Source organism: Aphelocoma coerulescens, chromosome 1A (assembly GCF_041296385.1).
Source record: "Aphelocoma coerulescens isolate FSJ_1873_10779 chromosome 1A, UR_Acoe_1.0, whole genome shotgun sequence".
In the NCBI taxonomy this organism is placed as follows: domain Eukaryota; kingdom Metazoa; phylum Chordata; class Aves; order Passeriformes; family Corvidae; genus Aphelocoma; species Aphelocoma coerulescens.
Genome location: NC_091014.1, coordinates 34696908 through 34718658, shown reverse-complemented (window position 1 = coordinate 34718658; position 21751 = coordinate 34696908). Strand labels below are relative to the sequence as shown.

The following is a 21751-nucleotide window of genomic DNA, read 5'->3' as shown; positions in this document are numbered from 1 at the left end:
CCTCGGGGCGGTGACACCGGGCGCAGTACCCGTGCACTGTGCGGCTGCCACGGAGGTCACCGCCGTCGTGCTGGCCGTCCCGCTCCTGCTCCCCCGGGGCAGCGGCGGCCCGCTTTTGCCAACAGTTCAGTACCTGCACTGCGGCTGGTCCCCGTGACACCACCTGCAACCCAGAGCGGATGGCGGGGTCCGCACGGCCGCCAGAGCCGGGCGCGCCTGGGCTCTGGCTGCGGCACCGATGGCAGTGCAGGCAGGCCCGGCCACACGCGTAACCGCCGCGACTAATTCAGGTCACGAACTGACAGAATCGCAGAATGGGTAAGGCTGAGTGGTCCAACCTCCCTGCTCAAGCAGGGTCATCCCAGAGCACATCGCACAGCATTGCATCCAGACAGTTCTTGAATATCTCCAGCGAGGGAGACTCCGCAACCTCTCTGGGCAACCTGTTCCAGTGCATGGTCACCCACAGTAAAGAAGTTCTTCCTCGTGTTCAGGTGGAACTTCCTGTGCATCAGTTTCTGCCCATTGCCTCTTGCCCTATTGCTTGGTTGAGATGACCATTCTACCGCTAAGAAGAACTGGCTCCATCCTCTCGACACGCCTCCCACGGATGTTTATCCACCCTTGGGAGCCGAGCGCGGAGGTCACAGCCGGGCAGCGCCTCCACGCGCAGCCCAGCGCGGGGGCGGGGCCTAGGGCGGGGCGCGGCGGCCGCCCGGACCACGTGACTCCGCCCCCCTCCCCGCGCTCCCGGGTCATATGCCGGGGGCGGGGCGAGCCCGCGCGCTGCTGCTCCGGCTCCGCGGCCGCTCCGCGCCTGTGGCGGCCCCGACCCGCCCGGCCCCGCCATGTCCCCCGCCGTGCTGCTCCGGGCGCTGCCGCTGGCCGTGCTGCTGCTGCTCAGCCCGGCGCGGGCGGCCCGGCAGGCGCGGAGGCCCAACGTGGTGCTTATCCTCACCGACGACCAGGATGTCTGCCTGGGCGGCATGGTAACCCTGCGGCGGGGGGCGCGGGGCTGGCGGCAGCGGGGCGAGAGGGGGGCTCGGCGCCCGCCCGTGTCGCGTACCTGGCTGCCGGAGGGCGCGGCGGGCGCGGTGTGGGGCGCGGGTCGCTCCGGCCGCGGGGGTCGGCGCGCTGGGCCCAGCCCGTAGCCGGGCAGGGGCTCACAGCGGCCTCAGGCCAGGCAGCCCCGCTAAGGGAGCGTCACGGTGGCGCTTCCGCGGGTGGGATGAGTCGCTCTGCGGAGCCGCTAGGGCCTCTCTAGAGCTGCCACTGCAGATACCCCTGGAAACTCCCCGCACTTGTGCTCGCTTGGGCCGGCTTGTGCAATCGCTGTGGCCACGCCAGGCCCTAGCGAGAAGGAAAGGACACTCTTAGTGTCTTGCCGGGGTGGTGCGTAAAAACTGTGGTGATGGGCTTTTTTCCAGGCAGCCTGCTTCAAGTCCCCTGCTTTACCTGGCATCCTTACATTTTTAGCTGATACCTTTTTGGTGTTTTCCTTTCAGACCCCCCTAAAGAAGACTAATGCTCTCATTGCGCAGATGGGAATAACCTTCGTAAATGCAGTAAGTGTTTGCATTAACGCTCTGAACTTCTGAGGTGTGCGCATTTATGTATTTTGTATCTCAGGTCATCTGAGATCTCAAAAAATGGTAATAGTTTTATGAGGCCTGTATATATGGATGTAGGCTTTTTAAAATTAAATCGCTACCTACTTTTAGGTCTCAAAATGAATATAACTTAAGATCATGTTCAAAATCTGTAAAGTTTCATTTTCTGAAAGCACTTCCTTAATCTGTAAAGTAAAACTGCGTAGTCTGAATATTCGTGTTATAAACTGAGAAGTATCAAAAGAAGCTGCTCAAAACTTTCATCAGCTTCACACGCAATGAAAAGTCACTTCAGTCTTTTCATATTCTAGTGTGATCTCCATGGCTAAAATAATGGAGTGAGCCAATGATCAAACAGTATTTTAGTGGATTCTTGCCCCATCTGAAAACCATGTCTAGTCTGGTGGTGAGAAGTTGAAGGGCACGTGCTGCAGAGACCTGAAACTGGCTTCATGTGGAGCTTTCCGCTAGTGAAAATACTTGGGACGTAATTCTGGGTGTCCAGAAAGAAGTAGGTTTTACTGTTGGTGAACATTTTAATCAACCTGTTAGCTGATATTTGAAAACTATAAATTCTGATGTAAAATTGTTTTACTATGCCACTCTTAAATCTCCTCATTTTTTTTTTCCAGTATGTTCCCAGTGCACTTTGCTGTCCCAGTCGAGCTAGCATTTTAACAGGAAAGTATCCACATAATCATCATGTTGTCAATAACACTCTGGAAGGGAACTGTAGCAGCAAGTTATGGCAGAAGATTCAAGAGCCATATACCTTCCCAGCTCTGCTCAAAGCTATGTGTGGTTATCAAACGTTCTTTGCTGGAAAGTATTTAAATGAGGTATTTGGTGCCTTTTTCTTTTTTTCTTTTTGTGGCTTGTTTTAAAAGTTAAGTGTCCACTGAGGCAAATTCATCAGGAGAACAGATATTTTCAGAGCTCTTTTACTACAGTTACCCAACACTTTATTATTGAGTCACTTGTATATGTGTGCTTTAGGTTTTTCATCTTTTTAACTAGTTATAGTTTCTAGTACTTTATAGTAAGATGTAAAATTCAGCACTGAAAGCTTTAAGGTTAGGTGTAACTCTTGTGTGATGGAATTGGATTTGGAGCTGGATGAGCTACAGGGTTCTTAACAGCATGTTTTCTTTGCATTTCATGGTGGAAAATGTTGGAGATATAATAGAATGGGAGTTTTCATAGCCAAGCATGAATTTGTGTCTGCTGATGTTCCTGAGGCAGCAAGGGGAAGGGAAACTTAGCTGGCTTCCTCTGAGCATCCCTTGACTCAGCAGACTCTCTCGTGCCTGCAGTTAGGCAAGCTGTGTAGATGGGAGAGGGCAGCCCTGAGAAAACCCGTTGTGTTGCTCTAAGGCACTCTCTGTTTTGAGTTTGGCACTGACTCAGCAGCTACTTTCCCTTTTTTGCTGTCTTAAAGGCCAGTTGTTTTAGATTATTTGGCAGTGAGGTGGCAAGAGGCTAGCATTACTTGAAGTTCCTACCCCGGTTGGGGGAGGATGAAGGAAGCTGTTGGTCTATGTGGAGTTCTCTTTAGTATCTTGTGAACTGTTATCACAAAGCATACAAGTGTCTTGTCACATGGATGTTTAGATCACCTCTCATTATCTGATGATGTACACACTATGTTCTTGAGGATCTCTGCATATTTTCACATGCAGAATAGAGCAGGGAATAATATTTAAATTTTACTGATGATTGCCAAGCTTTCAGTTACTGTCTAGTTATTGAACTCTGGTTTCTTTAACAGGCCCTACATGTGTTCTTTATATGCATATATGTGGCTTTCCCCATTCTGAAATTGAATTTGGCTTAACATGGTTTCTGAGTAGCGTTGAATAAAGCACGTGAATATGAAACACAATGTCTGGCTTTGATTCATCATAATTGAAACTGTGAGTCATGATCTGTCTTTTTTCAGTATGGAGCAGAGGATGCAGGGGGAGTTGGTCATGTCCCTCCTGGATGGAGTTTTTGGTATGCTTTGGTATGTGACCGTTCTTATTTTTTAACTACATAATTTTGGTTGCTTTGTAATCCAACTCATGTTCTAACCTTGCTGCTCATGAAAGAGCAGGAAAAAAGCATCTAACAATTTAATGCAAATTTTCTTCCCCTTTTTCCTTTATTGTACGTCAGATCTGTTGCTTTTACAAATGCTACTCCTACTGAGTGCCTGGAGAAAAAATACCAATTTGTAAAGCCAAAGCAGTGTGAGATAGCACTAAAACCAGTTTTGTTGATGGAGACCACTTCTGAGAATTTTTGCAGTATCCTTATGGCAAATGCTCATAACCTATTTGACAAATGCTCACAGGCAATTAATTTGGATTATTTCAGGTACATGTTGCTTTGCATAAGTGTCTGTGTCACTTTTCTTTTTCATAGGAGAAAAACTCAAAGTACTACAACTATACTCTCTCAGTAAATGGCAAAGCACGAAGGCATGGTGAGAACTACAGTGTAGATTATCTGACAGATGTACTGGTAAGAAATTTTGCAATGCGTGGTACAGAAGCTGCTTATGACCAGATAATACTTCATGCTGGGGACTTGGAGAAGGGTGGGATAATTTGTTTGGCTGTATTAGTTCACAAATGGACGATTGTATTGTTGTGATGGTGGGTGGGCATTTATCAGCAAAGCAAGATTCTGAGTGTATTTAGAAATGACAGGATTATGTTTATGAACTGTGGAGAGGAAAGGGATTCCAGCTGGCCATTTGCTAGCCAGTAGCCTCACTGAGGAGTTAACACTGACTGCTGTGCTGCAGGAAGAACAGGTAGGCAGAGATTTAAATTACTTCACAGAAGGAAATGTTTCATTATAATATGCAACTTGTGTAACAGATTAACTGTTGGGCCAAGATTTCAGTAGGAAGCACCATAAACTTCACACGTTTTGTTTCTTAGGTATTATGATGTGTTGATATCTTGTGGTCTCCAACTCCTTCAGGCTGATAACTTGTAGATATTAAAGACTAATCAATCCTTTATGGTATGTGAGGGCAACGTTCAGCTGACCAGGAGAGGTTTTAGCCTCTTTATCCGCATAAAATAAAGAGAGGTAACAAAGATGTCAGATACTTTAAGGAAGGTTGGAAGAGTTACTGTAGCTCTCTTAAGGCCCTGTTTGGCAAGTAGCAGAGGCTGGGAGGGGAGGGGGAATGTCCCTGTCTGCCAAGGAGGAGTCATAACTTGATGTGTTGTTACAGTGTATAAGTTGGTACTGCAGCACTCACAAAAATTCTTCTCTAGAGATGTCTCCTTGTGCAGTCTTGTAGTGTTTCATTGAGGCCCTGAGGAGTTTCATTCCATAAGGTGCTAGAACACAGCTGCTCACTAGCAACAGCACTGATTGATGTTTCTTAGGGTACTGAACAGCTGTCTGATTAAATTTAGATTTACATTGTCTAAAGCTAGATTGGAATTGATAAGCCAGAAGTGAGACTATCCTATTACTGGCATTGTACTGGGTTTTTCTGATCCTTCAGCAGCTCGTAAGCATTTTGTCCAACAGGTCATTGTTGCATAAACTGCTTATTTGTGGTATATTACCTATTGATACAGCAGCATATTATGATTTTCAGTGTGTTGCATTCTACTTTCTTCCTGCAGTTACCAAACGTATTCAGCATTTCAGAACCAGTATTTAATTCACTTGCAGGGCAGTGCACAGGAGTAGATTGCTTATGCAAAGTTCCTGTGTTGCTTGATGTGATCCTCAAGCTTTCTAGTCCTGAGTAAGGGCACCTGAGTACTTGAGTCTGGTATAAGAATCCAAACACCTGAATCTTTTTACTGCAGTTCTCACATGTTGCAGTTTAAGCTCCTAGTGAAATCACAGTTGACTACTACTATGAGTTTCTGAATGGTTTGTACCCTTCCTTGACTCTGCTGTGATGTAACTGAAGTTGAGCCCTACTTGCTTAGATGCTAAATTTAGAAGGAAGAGGGAATTCCTGGTATTTTTTTTTTCTAGAGAAAGAAAAGGATAGCCAAAATGGAGTATACTAATCAAGCAAGAAAAAAATGTTGCAAGATTTGAATACTGAAGAACTCATCTACAAGTAATATCTTTGAGGCTTTAACTTAAAGGCTGGTCTAGGGGAGGTGAAATGGAACTTGCCACTTGTAATTGTGTATAGGCTGAAATGAAAATGAAAGTGCAGTGGAGTGGTGTGAGCGAGTGCATTTTGGCACTGCTCTTCGCCAGACCTTGTCTTCACCCCTTGTAATCTTGCAGCTTGCTGTAGAATGAGCATAGGCTATAAACAGTGAGGCTTAATTTTTTTTTAGAACTATTGCTATTTCTGAAGAAAGTTGAAGCTTGTAAACTGAGGTCTGTCAGACAGGAGATGGCCATGTCTCAGACTTGGCCTATGTTGAAGAAAGCTCTGATTTTACTTGATGAAACCAGAGTATAGGTGGATTTTGTTGGTGCTTGGAACAGGCACAAACATCTGATGAGCTTTCCAGGTCTAATTAATGCAAGGGTCTGAAGTAGAACATTTTTTGGAGATGTGAGAAAAATTATTTGTTTAATATGAGTACTTCAGATTATTGTTATCAGGAGCTGCTGTTCTAGACATTTGTAGATGAGCAAGCAGTAAGTTTTTGAAATAGTTTAAATGTTCACAGTATTATTAAACTCTTAAGTAAGTTATGAATGTCTAGTTTGGGTTTGTCAAATACTTGCTGGTTTCCTTTGAGGCATGACTTTTCTCCAACAACACTGTTCACAGGCCAACATGTCATTGGACTTCTTGGAGTACAAATCTAATTTTGAACCATTCTTTATGATGATCGCAACCCCAGCACCACACTCCCCTTGGACACCTGCTCCACAGTATGCAAAGAGCTTTCAGAATGTCAGTGCACCAAGAAACAGCAATTTTAATATTCATGGCAAGGTAAGCTAACTAGCAAGAACCTGTATAGGTTATTCTAGTTTGTGAGAGCAGAAGGCAGTGGCCCTGACTTGCATGTTAGGTTTAAACAGTGATTAGAATAGACGAGTACTACGGCTACTGGTTGTTTAATCATGTTAAATTGGTCTGTCAGGGTCAGATAAGTTCATTGTGACTTTAAGATATTTGCCTGCTAATGTCTTGTAAAGAACAACAACAGAGTGGCAGATGTGATATGGTAGTACAAGGAATTATGATGGATAAAGATAAAAAGTGAATTCTGTGTTCCATTTCTAGGCTCTTCTGAAGCTCTTAAAAATTTCTTATAATTGCTCTCAGTATGTTCAGGGGAACACATAGGTAGTGTGCTATTCAAAGGCTTGGGTGAAGAATGGCAAGAGCCCTGTCTTCCTGCATACATCTGCTTGTGGGTGGGCAGTCCATTCCTTGAGCTTGTGGCAAAGCTGCCCCAAGGTGAAAACCATGTCAGACTAATCAGAGGCCTCTGGAATCAGGAACCATAGGGCCCAGGGTCACTAAGTACTTCGAGAGTACTTTACCTTTTATTTGCTAAAATAACCTATAACCAGAATTGCTGGGCCTAGTGTTATGAACTCAGACCTCCTTGTGACAGGGCAGTACCTTCCACTGCCTGCAAATATGGCCAGATATGGTCTAGGTCAGACTAATCTGCTGCAATTTACTCTGCCAATAAGTGAATTTTACAAGCAGTTAATTTGGTGGAAACTTACAGAAGTTTTGTATTTTTGATCCAAGTAGTTTAAAATATAGAACCCACTGCTGTTCAGTGTTCAATTATTTCACTTGAGGATTTGCCTCTAATCTTAAGACTGAGATAACACTGCCTAAATGCCTATCAGGAGCGCAATCGTACCTCAGGTCACTGTGACTCTTATAGTACAGAATGAAACTTGTTTTTAGCTGAGGACTGTAGCTTGCAAAATGACCATGTGCTTATCAGTATGATAGATAAACATGAATAAAAGGGGAGAAAAGGGCTGCAGGCAGTAAGAAATACTTTCACCCAACCTTTTTACGTTTCAAACTAGGGAGTGGGAATCAGACTGAGGTTTTTTTCTTCCATGAAGGGATTCCAGATTTTGTCTTAAGACTCCATTACTATAATAGAGTGCTTTTAAAATAATGATTTAAAAGTAACTTGACCAGTGAAGTCAGCAGCTAGCAAAATATACACTGTGGTGTTCCCTTATGTGGTGTAAAAGCTCTGCATATAACTGTATAACACAGAGCAAAATGCTAGACTTAATGTTTGGCAATTAATATCTGTGGATACAGCAGTTTTACTAGTGGAACAGACTAACATCTTCCTTCCTAGACACAGCTAATGTGCATTTCTGCAGCTGGCAGTGTTGTGGTCTTGAAGCCTAACTCTTCTTGGAACTTCAGTGTTTTCTAGAGCTTCACTGTTCTCTAGGGCAGGCATGATTCCTGCAGTAGCAGTAAACATGTACATAGGCTGAGACCCTCACTGATGTTGTAATGCTTGCTTGACAGTCTTGGATTGTACAGCCTCGACTCCTTAATGAATGTCACCTCACTTCCTTATACTGGATGTGGGCAAGGGCTACTAAGAGGAACCATTTAGGCAGACTCTCCACATGAAAAATAGGAATTAAGCTCTTGTGTACATCACTGGTGAGAGTCTGAGTTTAACTTCTGCTTTGGATTCTCAGCTATGAATTATATGAAATGATCAGCAGCTGTCTGGATTCCCAAGCAGAGTTATTAATAGTCCAGATGAGTTTTATCTAAGCTGTTCTAAAGGAGAAGTTGATTAAGATATATGTTGGGTATTTCCCTTGCATGTCTTGTTTTTCCTGCAAATTCAGAGCACAGCTGTATTCTGATTCTGCTGGCAATATATTGTATATTGTCTCGATCTCCTAAAATTTCTCCAAGAATGGAGCATAGGGAGGCAGCAGGATTGGTGGACTGCTTTGTATGTAAGTGCTGAAAGAGACTTGACAGGGAAGCAGATTTGAGAACTCTGAGTTAGTGTGAAGTTTACTGAAATCCACAAAGGTGTTTGGGTGCTGTGTGAAGTTTTTGAAACCTCAGAGAAAGGTAGGAAGAACAAAATACTCAAAGAAGAGGATTCTGCTGCACTAGGTGACTTACTTGCCTGAGTTGCCCAACGTGGTTGTGCCTTACAATGTTCCTCTCCTAAGCACACTACCTTTGAAAGGTGGCTGGTGCACAGGTGACATTTCCAGCTCCTTTGCTCTCTGAAGAACTTCTGCTGAGCTGAAGATAGGATTTGTGATATATTTCCTCACTTTTTCCTCTCTCAGCTCAGACTGTGTTTCTCCAGAGAACTGTTGTACAGCTACTGTAAAAGAGCTGAACAACTGAATTAAAGTAAACTGGACGTAGCATTAAGTCTTCATGCCAAAAAGCTTTCCTTCAGTAGTCAAGAGCAGAAAACAGGGGAACTGAGTAATTGCAGGAGATATGAGTCACTTTGTTGTGAGTCCCTAAAGCCTGAGCCCTTCAGTCATTTGCTTGTGACAGGGGGGAAATTGCATAACAAGAGGCTCTACAGAGAGGAGTGACCAGCTAAATACAGGCTTAAGCTGAGGGTGATGAGTGGGGTCATCTCTGACCTACTAAATGAAAAAGCATAAAGCTGCACTGACATGACTTTATTCTTTGTTCTGATCCCCACTAATACTAACCTTCAGGTTGTTCACAACAGACCTTCTCATGTATTTGTAGAGCAGCTGACCCAGCTCAGACTGGTCCTTTGATGTAGGAGTATCACTTTTTATATGAATTACATCATCTTCATTACTTTGGGGGCGTAGGTGAGGAAAGAAAGAAAGGGGCTGTTTTTGGAAGTTGGGGATACATCTAGAAGAACCCATGATGCTGCAGCTAAAGAAATGCTCTTGTTTCAGAGTCAAAATCTAAATAAAATGCTAATGTTCTGCTCCCTTCAGTAGTCTCTAGCCCTGATTTAGACTGCTAAGAATCTGATAGTGACACTGTTACAGGTAGTTGAACTCACCTGTTTATAACTTAAGTGATTCTAATTGCTTTGAGTGCAGGAGCTTTTCCCCACCTTGCTACCTGTTGGGATACTCACCAATATTAGTCCCAAAAGTATCTCACTTTTGACAACCAAGTCCAATCTCACAATGATGCTCAATGCTTCAAATTGTTTTCCTCAGACCTGTCTTAGGCTATCACTTTCATTAGTCTGAGAGAGCTTTCCCTAGATCCTTTCACAGTTTTCTTCCCTGAACTGCTTTGAAAAGATCCACATCTATTTTCTTCTCCTCGTGGCTGAGCATAATGGGGCTGTAATGTATCTTACTCTTGAAACTTAGATTTTGTATAAACCAACAGGGAAAATCGGAGTCAGGTCAGTTTGATAGCATTGCCTGACTTTTTCACAGGAATCATTTTTGTAATTGCTCTAAGAAAGGTTCAAAACGTGATACTTCTCTTGTACACTAATCTTTGTTGGTTTATTTTCTTTAGAACAAGCACTGGTTAATTCGACAAGCAAAGACTCCAATGACCAACTCTTCGATACAGTTTCTTGATGATGCTTATAGAAAGCGGTAAGAATTTTTTTGTTGCTTATTTTGTAATGTTTGTAATTTTTTTAAAAAAGTTGTAGTAAGTCTGACAGTCAATGTCAGATTACCTCTAATAGTTCTCTGGCACTTGTCTCAGAAGACCTTCTGACTTTGTTTACATTTTGCAAATAGACTTGTCATTGGCTTCAGAAATATTGTATTCACAAATGCTGCCGTTATTTGTCACAAAAAAGACCAATTGCACTTGGTCTCTCTATTGCTTTTCTTTCAGTGCACAACAGGTTTTCATTAAAAAATGGCCTTACCTTCTCCTGCACTTAATTCCAGATTCTTACATGATGTACATCAAACATGGTTGATCTGTCTGCCAGCTAATCAGATTTATTAATCTTGGCTCTCAGTCTGTACATGGGAATACCTGACTGGCCAGGGGAGGTGCTTGATTCCTTTTTATTAAGGGGATGTGGGAAATAATGTGTACACATGACTTGTTCCCTTTTTTTAATAGAAAGCAAGGGTATTTGTTTATACTGCAGATGTATTTTCTTTAAAAGTCTTGAAACAAACATTACCTGAAGTATTGAACTTCATTTTGAGCAGTTACCAGGCATTATCTTGTCACTTTGGAGATGGAAACCCAAGATTTTTCAGGCTCTTGTTTTCTAAAACATGAAGGTAAAATTATGCAAAAAGATCTTAAGCGAAGAGACAACAGAACCCAAGAATTGAATAGCTATAGTGAGTTGAGCATTAATCTAGTCTGTGGAGGCTAGTGGAAGCAGTCACGTTTCTCAACAGCAAACCCCATGACAAAGAAAAGAACTGAAATAATGGACCCTGACATTACATGAGTAATACAAAACAGCTGGTACAGTTTTTAAGCAGAAAGGATCCCATAAAGACAACTAAAGTCATGCATTTTAATATAAAACTACATATAAAGAACTAAAAGTGACCTTGCAGGAGATAACAGACTCTTTGTCACCGTGTTGCTTCAAAGTTGGTCTTCGCTGTTTCCAGATAAGAAGTAATCAGCATTTTGATGTCTTTTGCAGACACTACAGAATAAAATCAACAAGAACTGAGAACAAAGTCTATTTCTATCTTTAATTGCTGCCTTAAAAAGCTGGTGTAGTAGTCTATGAAGTTTGTTTTCAGAATTTGTAAGCAAAATAATTCATTTACGGTGCATATACTGTTGACTGGAAGGGATATAAATGCCCTACTTGCAGTCAGGGTTATTCCAAATTTTTCACACTCTAATGTGAAGTACTTTGTTTCTGTATAGGTGGCAAACTCTGCTGTCTGTAGATGACCTGATAGAGAAACTAGTGAAGAAATTAGAAGTGAATGGAGAATTAGACAACACATACATCTTTTACACATCAGACAATGGCTTCCACACTGGTAAAATTTTCACTGCTTACTGCTTATTTGTAAAAGACTTAGGAACTGCATAACCTTTCACCCTCATGATCACCCCAGAAAATGGGAACAGCAGCAGTTGAAAACTATAGATATGAGAAGTACTGGTTTGAATTGCTAAACAATCTGGAGTTTGCAGTGTGGGTTGTTTGGAAATTTTACTGTTTTTTTGGTTTGGTTGTGGTTTTCAGCATTAATCTCTACCAGTGTATCCTGGTGTCTTGGGGTGACGTTATGATATGTATCCCATATACATATACATACATATACAATCCCATATACATATGGGTGGTTGTGCCTTCTCTCAGAGTATATATTTCTAAATTTGGCCAAACCGGTACACCTGGTATACATAAAATTAGGACAGAAATGAAGGAAGGGTCTCTATGTTCTATAGGAAGAGTTGGTATAAGAGGGTTAACCAGTGAAAATCTATCAAAGACCTGTCTGTATCATGTTGTACAACTAAAAGAACTTAAAGTGCAGTATGTAAGCTGTTAAACTTTTTAAGGTATGGCTTATACTTTGAAGTTATCTCTTCTGTCCTCCAATGTGTTCATGTAGTTCAGGTCTAGAACCTCTCTTCTCTAAAAATTTACTGGTTGCAATTACATGCCCATAGCAGAAGGGGTGGAACTGGATGATCTTTGTAAGGTCCCTTCCAACCCAAACCACTCTATGGTAACACAAGGCTTATAATGTAAAAAAGAAGCCACTTAACTTTTTCCATCTTCTATTGTTTAGGCCAGTTTTCTCTGCCAATAGACAAACGGCAGCTCTATGAGTTTGATATCAAAGTTCCATTGCTAGTTCGAGGACCAGGGATAAAACCAAATCAGATAAACAAGGTAAGGAAGAAGTGAAATCCCAGTACAGATTTATTTTTAATGTTGTTTCACAGTTACCACTTTAGCTACTAATTTATTGCCCTGCGTATATATGTATCAATGAAATTAAATACACAGAGTGGTAGAAAGTGCAAAGGCCTCATTATAAAAAGCTGTCTGTACTTGCTTGAATCAAATTAGGCCATTGCAGGCCACAAAAACAAATGAATTTTGAACTCACTTTCTAAGTTCCCTACCATTGCTTTTCGATGTTACAGGGTCCATTAGCCCATAAAGATGAAATTAGGTAGTGTTTAGATGCACCTAAAATTATGAGTATTTAAGATAGGTTCTGAACTTCTGAAATTAAGTTCTTCTCACCCTGCAGATGCTTGTTGCAAACATTGATTTGGGTCCCACTATTCTGGATATTGCGGGATATGACTTGAATAAGACCCAAATGGATGGGATGTCACTGTTGCCACTGTTGGTAAGTAGGGACAGGGATAGTAACCAATGATTCTTGCAGGGGTAATTCTTCAAAGTCAGTGTTACTTCCTTTGATAGATTAGGTTGACTCATAACCCAGAATCTTCCTTTGATGTTGTTTTCACATGGGATGCTCATAGCTGAGTGTAAAAACTAGGCATGCTGTTTAAATGCAGATATATTTTCTTAAGCACTACAGCTTCGTGGTCATTTTATAATAGAAAGTTGTGTCGTCCTTTGGCTAGTTCTCACATTTTTGTAGTAATTCCTGTTTTGAAGCCCGTATGTTGTTTCCGCCTTGAATTCTCCTTCCCCTTTTCCTTAGCATTTCTCAGCATAGGAATAGGAGAAAAGCAGACTCTTCTTATTAAATCTTTGATTTGACTCCATTTTCAGTAGAACTGGTGTTTCCTGCCAAACTCTAGAAGAGTGCATGTGGTTTTGTAAAGTAAACTTGACCTTTCTAATAGGTGAGCAGAAGCCTATTTAAATAAAGCTGCTTGCAGTTGATCTGTTTAGTTTTAATTAAATTTAGTCTTTAAATAGAAGGCAGCTTATTTGGAAAGCAAGCTTGGAAAGATCATCCAGACTTAAAATGGTGCTTTGCTCTTAAAACCTTGTATCCAAACCTTAAGCTGTTCTTTAGACAGAAGCAGGTAAAAAGCACCTGTTTTAAACTCTGGTGGAATCAAATCTGAAACTCATTGTTTTGCTGCATATGCCTGTGATGGTGCTGTATATTAACTATAAATACTTCCATCTCCCTCTGTCTTTTAAAATGCTGCTACAAATAGATCAGCTTAAAACCTAGTTGTTTCTTAAAGCTGTTTCTTTTTTTGTTTGGTTGGGGTTTTTTGCCAAGGGTATCTTTTTCCATCTGCTGTGGTAATGTGATACAAATCAAAGGGAAGCAGAGTTGTTACAGGGATCCTGTCTGTAGGATAGTAGTATCTGGCCATGTGGCTCCTACTTGGTATTACTGCATGATACTTTATAAATTGAAGATAAACCCTCACAGGAGGGTGTACTAATATTTTTGGAGTTTAATCCTTGTCTTCCAGTTACACAAGACCTTCTAACCTAAAGCTAATTATTTAAGACTGATACTGCCTGGTAAGCAGAGGGCAGTGTTAGTGTTATTCCAAGCATGGAGAATTTCTTCTGTTTCACAGTACAGTAGATACTAAGTTGTGTTACCCTCTTGTAGAGAGGAGAAAAAAATGTCACATGGAGATCAGACTTCTTGGTGGAGTACCAAGGAGAAGGATACAATGGCAGTGATCCTACCTGTCCTGGCCTAGGACCTGGAGTCACAGTAAGTAAGATCTGTTAATATTAGGAAATAGCTGCTGAATTAAACCTGTTTGCTGTGTGGGCTAACCTGGTTCTGAATGTAAGCTCCTAGTGTGTTGGTAAGTAGGAGCCAGCTCTGTAGGTCCTGTGCAGCCTTTGACAACTGGAAGGAGATGTTCAGCTGTGTGGAACTGACGTGTATGTGACTACTTAGGTGACAACAACCCTTTCAGTGGGAATCTATGAAGCCTCAGGGCTGGAGACTGATGCAGGAAGGTGTGGGCTTAAGTCAAGTGTGTGGCAGTGACAGAACGTTCTTTCTAAACTTTCAGTAACCTTATTGCACAATTCTTGCTGTTATTTTATTTATTTAAGTCACCAGCTACTCTCTAAATCAAAGCAGGTTTGCTTTACTAAAGTAAAGCATCCCATTGGTGCTGTCTTTAGCAGTGTGTTCTCTTCTGTGTATGTACCTTCACTTCCTGGAAAAAATGCACTTAATCATGGTGAGTTTAATAATAATAGTAAGTTTTTGCTTAAAATCCCCAGTGGAAATTTGCTTGTGTTAAATTAAGATCTGGGTGTTCATCAGTTAGCTGCAGTTAGGATAAGCTGGTACAGACTCTAGGTAGGAAAAGCTCATCTTCTGCCCTGAAGTTTTTGTTTGCTGCTTGCTTCACAGCACTGCTTCCCAGACTGCGTCTGTGAAGATTCCTATAACAACACGTATGCTTGTGTGAGGACACTGTCGGCTTCCTGGGATCTGCAGTACTGTGAATTTGATGACCGGGAGGTAAGTCTGTGTCTGACTAGCAGATGTCAGCTGTTCACAGCGGTGTGGCTGTCTGCACTCTTATCAGTGCTCAAGGTTTCCATGAAGTACTCTGAAAAGCAGACTGGCATTGCTTGCAGGATAAATAGTGAAGTACTTATCTCCTAGTGAGAATGTTTGACCAAAACTGTGGGCTTCTGGGAAGAAGGGGAAAAAAAAAAAGGGGTGTGGGAGGGGAGTGAGGCCTAAACTATGATTATTACCTTCTGGTATCACCTAGTAGCCTCACAGGGAGCTGTGCAGGACTGATTTCAGTTCTCTGTCAGCCTAATTCCATGTGGCAGTCTCTTTTGAACAACAAGTATTTTCTGATAACACAGCAGAGGTATGGTGTTCAACTCTTGTACTTGGGAAGACCTGAAATTCCATGCTAATAATTTCTCATCTATTATTTGCTTGTTTGTCTGGCAAAAATAGCAGTAAGTTTACAACTGTGAGAAAGGTCTCTGACCTTATCTTGAGTTTTTTGGGTATAAGGGACATAATGTTCCCCCTTCAGTGGCTGGTCAGGTCTCACTATGGAAGCACAGGCTGTATGTACAACAGGTGGCATGTTATGGGACTGATCTTTAGTTGTGCTTGTTTGCACACAGCTGCTCCAGCAGGGATGTGGGGTTTGAGGCAGTTGGGTCACAGATCTAACAAACTGTGCTGTCAGCAGCTGTGTAGTCACAGCATGAGCAGCAGGTATGCCCAGTAATGTGCACCACACAACGTGTTTTATGGTAGTCTACAGTGAGCAAGTTAAGCCAGGGGAGGAAATCCTACAAGATGTTTTTGCAGTTAGATAGTGTGAAAAGCTTTACAGGAAACCAAAATACCAATCAGCAGACCCTGCCCTCTGTTTTTCCCCTTTCTGACAAATTATGATCAAGTTAAACAAGGCTTGTGGATTTCTTTGTAAAAGTAGACTCCAAAGTTGACTCAATAATACACTTCATGTCACTCTGGGATTTTTCTACTAAGCAAAAGTATGGTTGTGGCATTTTTGGGTCACTATGTTTAGCTGAACTAAAATAAAACCAACAGTATGGGGAAGGTGCAACAATGTGGCTTCTATAACCTTGCAGTGAACCTTGTAAGAAAAAGGCTGAAGTCTGTCCAGATAAGTCTTTTTTAAAGGTAGACACAACTCAGCCAGTTTTTATCAGTATCATCTGCAGTCAGGCCTCCTCCTCTAGGACAGACAAAACCACAGCTAAATTCTTGAGATACTTTTGACTAGTATTGGTCCCACAGAAGTGTCTAGAGATTTAATGTACCAAAAAACAAATCTGCCCTAAAAATTTTCCAGACAAACCTCAGCTCATGCACACAGAATAAGCTTTTTCTGTTTGAGGCTGTAGCATACTTGTATTCAGCATATTTTGTATGTGCAGTCAAGACACCTGTCTGGGTCTGACAGCTCTGAGTAGCTGATGAGTACAGAGTGTTGATGTGATGGTCATGAAATTACATATTTAGAGATCCATTAGTGAAAAGACTGTCAGCTTAGCCAAGGCCTCTTACTGTGGTCTTACAGTCATAAAAAAAGTTTCATTTGTGTGTTGGAAAAGAATCTGCAGTAGCAGGTGAGTACTTTAGGTGAAAGTAAAAACTTTTCCAACAAAATTGTGCTATTGCAAAACTTTGCTTGCACACTGTCCAGTCTTTGACCACTTACCTGCATGGCTGAACACAGCTTATGTGTGGGGCTGCTGCAGTGGAGTTCAAAATAATGTTTGAGACTATGTGCTGCCATAAAGCATTCTTCTCAAATAATATGACTGTTAATTAGCATTCAGGACTTAATACAGTGCAGGAACTTTCTTCTGCAGGTGTTTGTGGAAGTGTATAACTTGACTGCAGATCCACACCAAATCAATAACATTGCTAAAACAATTGATCAAGAAATTCTAGAAAAGATGAACTATCGACTAATGATGCTGCAGTCCTGCTCAGGAGCAACGTGCCGTACACCAGGTGTCTTTGATCCCGGGTAAACAGATCCACTTCATTATTATAACACTTTCAGATATAACTATGTCTTTTTTAAATTAGGCTTTTATAGAGGGCATTTGTGATGGAATATATTGTCATACATACTGTTCTTTAATACAGGTGTTTTCTTGATGCTTCTATTTTTGGTGCTTAATCTATATTTTAACTTACCAAGTATAATTTCGATGGTATGAATACTAGCACTTTAATGTTGTCAGCCAATGTTGACTTAGCTGTACACTTCAGCTGTTCTGAGTAGTCAAGAGACTGATCTCAGGTTTGCCTGCAAACCAGGAAAAGCTCTGCTGGTTTCTCTAGGCAGGCATTTTCCAAGTACTAGCTCTGATTGTTCCAGGAGATGCTGTTATCAAGAACATTTCTCTCCGGACCTGAGCTATATATATTAGCTGTTTGAAGTAAATAGCACTTTGTGCCTCAAAACTCAGTCACTAATCATTTATATTGAAGCTTTTTTAAGCAGTATTTAAAATGTCCTTACAGTGTCCTTAAAGTGCTATGTAAGTTTGTCATTTCAGACAGCAGAGCCTTATGTTAGAATGTAGCTCCTGAATGCTTGATGTTAGACATGCCCCTGTGCTGCTGGTACCTTGTAGCTAGGATTTATTTCTTTGGAGACTCAGCCTTTTGGTAGGGTGTTGTTGTAGTTTATCTGTTGTAATACAGAGAAATTGTCACTGCTGCTTACTGCTGAGAAAGCATCTTCTCACATAGCCTTGTACCCAAGCTCTTCTGGCACAAAGCTCTCTCAGAAGTGCTGGTCACTGCAGGCCAAGCAGCTCACACTGACTCTGCTCCTCTCTCCAGGTACAGGTTTGACCCACGGCTCATGTTCAGCAATCACGGCCTACGGGCTCGGAGGTTTTCTGCACAGTTCTTGTAAGACCTGTAGGAACCTCTTCCAATGGGCTCCTACTGACCAGTTTCTCCAGTGACTGCAGCAGGTCTGTCTCTGTTAACTTTCGCTGATTACAGCTGGAAGACTTTTAATGGGCTTTTCAAACCCTGTTTGGAAGGAAACCCCTTGTCTTTAGCTGGTTGCCTTGTGCAATATATATATTTTACAGCTGAACTCTAACTGTAAATTGTTAGACACAGCTAATCTGTCTTGCTCAGATCGTTGATTACCACCTTTGTCTTTCAAGTACCTTTTCATATCACAGGCACAGAGGTGAACCTATGCCTATGAATCTGAACAGTTTATTTTGTTCTAAAAAATCAATAAATGTGTATTTGAGTCAGGTTAGATAGGCAGGTGCTATTGCACAGTAATGCTCACCCATATTCAGTGTCACAGACCTTCTTAAAAGCTATGCTTAATTATAGGTTTCCGTATATACTGAGCTCCAAGCTGTTAATGACAATAGCAAACTAGCCCAAAAGAGAGTAGGAGGGTATTAGTCAAAAGTGTAGGATCTGACTAGCAAGTGTCTTGTGCAGAATTAAAACCCATCTGCTAAACAGTCTCTTTCAATGAGACCCCTTTAGATGAGACCAATGAATTTTGTAGGACAGCATTGGTAGCTTACAAACAAGAATGTAATTTCAGCCTCCTTCTGGTTTGAAATGCTGGGCTGGGTTACTATGTACTACTGAAAAACCTCTAAGGGTTTAAGATAGACTGACTTCGTAGTGAGTTAAGAGGCTGTTGAGACTAACAAGTATTCAAGTAAGTGTGCCTGTGCTTTGAGCTAACTCTTAAATCTATTTTTTATACACAAACAGAAGTAATACTAAAATAAACAAAATCCAACAACCAGGGCACCACAGTAGAGGTGATCTGTCTCTAACCTCCAAATGTCTTGAATTTAGACATCTAACTTCTTATGTTGATTAGATTCTTGAAGGTAAATTATTTTGAAAGCAAACTAGCTAAAAATAAATCTTAGAATCATTGCTCACTAGACATTAGACTAAGAGCTATTTTAGGCAGTTTAAGTGCTTCATAGAGTGTTGCTTTTTGGTTGAGACATAACTACTTGGAACCTGCAAAAAGTGGCCTTCATACCAAAGGTCTGCATGTCATAAGTCACTTGGTTTCCCTCCAAAAGTGTAATGTCTTATCAACCTTGTGATTAGGCTTACCTGTAATGCAGCTGTCATGTGCACCCAAACTTGAGTATCTTTCTAAATCTTGAAAAGCACACAAACTTGTATTACCATATAACTTCTGTATAGATCCACTGGCAACACACAATCTGAAAACACTGAATTATGGATCTTCTGCAAGACAAGTTTGTGTTGCTTGTGTTTTCAGGCACAATAATCATTCCCTCGTCAAACAAACTGTGGCAAAACTATTTAGTGTTGTTACTTCACATCTCTTAACCCCAGTAGAGAGCTTCATTATTTTAACTAATCATTAAGTAGGCAACAAAGTATGACTCAAAACTGTGAAAGTGCACAGCCCAGTGTGCAGATCCACCAACTGGATACAAGGAATGCTACAATAAAAAAGTTGAACTTACTTGTCTTTCAATTCTGAGGCACAGAAGTTGTCCTTCACGTAGCTTAGAGGTGCAGACTTCTGGGGTGGTCTACAAGTTAGATTTTCATAGAACTTTTGTTTCAAATCTCTCAGAAGTGACCAAATATTTGGAGGAAAAAAAATAGCTTGAAAGGTAACTTTTCAGCTGAAGCATCTGTATAAATGTAGAGGGTTTTGGATATTTAGACTACTTACTACATGCTTTCAAAAACTCAGGTTTTTTTTTTTTCCTCAACTACAACTGTAGCTTTATCCTGTTTTTTGTTTCTCAAGCTTTAGTATTGTTCATCAGTATCCTTCATACACTGTTTTGTCTCTAGAAACAAAACCAAAGTTGTCTTCATGCTCTCAAGGGTTTTGCACACTGAGCTCATGTAGGTAGTGTTCTGCTTAGAGAATTCTAGCAATTTAGACTTGTTCTTTGTTTAAGCTTCATTTTGGTAGCTGTGTGGAGGCTAGTGTGAAATACATTGACTGCTGCACATTGACCCCTCATCAGTACTATCAAATCTGGGTCATATGTCAAGTTCTGCTTAAGTTTCAGTGCAAGTAATGTGCATTCTTAATAGAAAAAAACCTTTGTATTAGAGTTACATTTCTGTACCCATAACTATCTTTTCTTCAAGTGATTTTAAGCCCTAACAAGGACACTTTCTTTTGGATGTTTATTTTTTGCCTGATCAGTAATATGAAAGTTGACAGAATTGCTGCAGATTATTCAGTATGAGTGACCAGATGTTTTACCCAAATTATTACTCTTGCTATCTGCACATACCTGTAAAGCATTTTGTAACAAGGCTCAGTAACTTAAGGCACTCACTGTGAGAGAACCACACTATACCTGAAATCTGGCAGAGGTGTAGTAAATGTTGTATTAAATTGAAATTCAGAATTAAATTAATCAGTCCTTACTTAGTGGTTCAGGGAAATATTTGATTCACTCCCACCTTTGATAAAGAATAATTGTTAAGCATGTAGTTGAAGGAAGAACAGGAACCAAGAGCTGCCTGCCTTCCATTGCTTTTAGAGCAGTTTATCACTTGTGTCTGTTGCCATAAAGCAGTGAATTCTGAGTATTTTTACAGCCTCAAATGAACAGTGTTAATTCTTATCCTTGATAATTAAGAAAATACTATGAAGGATCTTAGATCTGGATAAGAGTCAAATTCCCAACTAAGTTATTTTAAAATTAAATGGTCTTTCTGGATATTCCATTTCATGTGCTATTTGACCACAGCTGTTTCTATACCCTGGTACCAAAGGCATTCATGTTAAATGTACAGAGTTTTAAATAAAGGGCCTTACTGGTACAGAGTTTAGATAAAATGTGATCATGTTTTTACTTTTTTTAAAAATCATTACTATCAAAAGCAGGGCTGTGAATTTTTAATGATCTGATCTGTAAAGTAGATACAGGGAGAAATACAATTAATAACTTCATTATGTTACCCTAAAGCAAACCAACATTCATTATCATCACTTCAGCACAAGTGAATACAGCCAGAATAGGCCCCTGCTTACCCAGCAGGTGCCCAGAAAACTGGGCTTCTTCATTTTGGGAAACGAAGCTGTAGCAGGGACATGTACATGGAAACACACACCCAAAGCAGGTATAATACCTTTTCAATCAAGTTAAATTTGAGACTGATTCATCAAACTGAATACAGTATTTCAAGATAATGAAACAACTGTCATTTATTGTGATTCAGTTAAAATGAATTTTCTTTGTATGACTCTCTGTATGTGAGCATACTTTGCTGTAGCATGTTGTGAGCATATTTCTGCTGTTTTGAACATCTGTTTAGAAAGTGCCCTTCCAGAGGACCCTGTTCACTGCTGCACTTTTGAAGAAAGAAAAAATAAACTGCCTATCAAACTTCCTATCTTTGTTACTGAGCTTGAGTTAAACCTTCCTACAGGAATAAGCTGTGTCACATGTCTAATGGCTGAATTCCTATTTTATAAACCTTTAAAAGCTTCTGCTTTACTGCCCTGCTACCTAACAAGAGCTACTTCATACAGCCACAGGGAACTTTATCACAGTGTCTAGCAGGGCAGCACCTGACTACTTTGCACCAGGAAGAAACCCTGAGGTGAGGGAACAAACTGAAATGCAACCCTTACTTGCTTGCAGTTCCTTGGAAACTGGTGCCATTGAATAAATGGAAAACAGAAAGCACAGTGGAGAAACTGCTCTTCATAATTAAGACCAGCATCTGCTGCCCCAGGAAAGAGGAAGAATAAAATCCCACATAAGGCTTTTTCCAAAATGGGA

At 41.0% G+C, this 21751-nt stretch overlaps 1 protein-coding gene across 1 annotated transcript; it reads left to right on the top strand.

Moving 5' to 3' along the window:
* The first annotated feature begins 773 nt into the window (after positions 1-773).
* On the top strand, positions 774-21357 carry GNS (glucosamine (N-acetyl)-6-sulfatase). The gene is made up of 14 exons (XM_068998518.1): positions 774-989; positions 1506-1565; positions 2243-2449; positions 3550-3615; positions 4017-4115; positions 6373-6540; positions 10063-10145; positions 11413-11531; positions 12294-12397; positions 12765-12866; positions 14073-14180; positions 14841-14951; positions 16808-16968; positions 17796-21357. Exons 1-14 carry the CDS (start codon positions 849-851, stop codon positions 17869-17871), a joined length of 1605 nt encoding a protein of 534 aa, XP_068854619.1. The 5' UTR covers positions 774-848; the 3' UTR covers positions 17872-21357.
* The last annotated feature ends 394 nt before the right edge of the window (positions 21358-21751 follow it).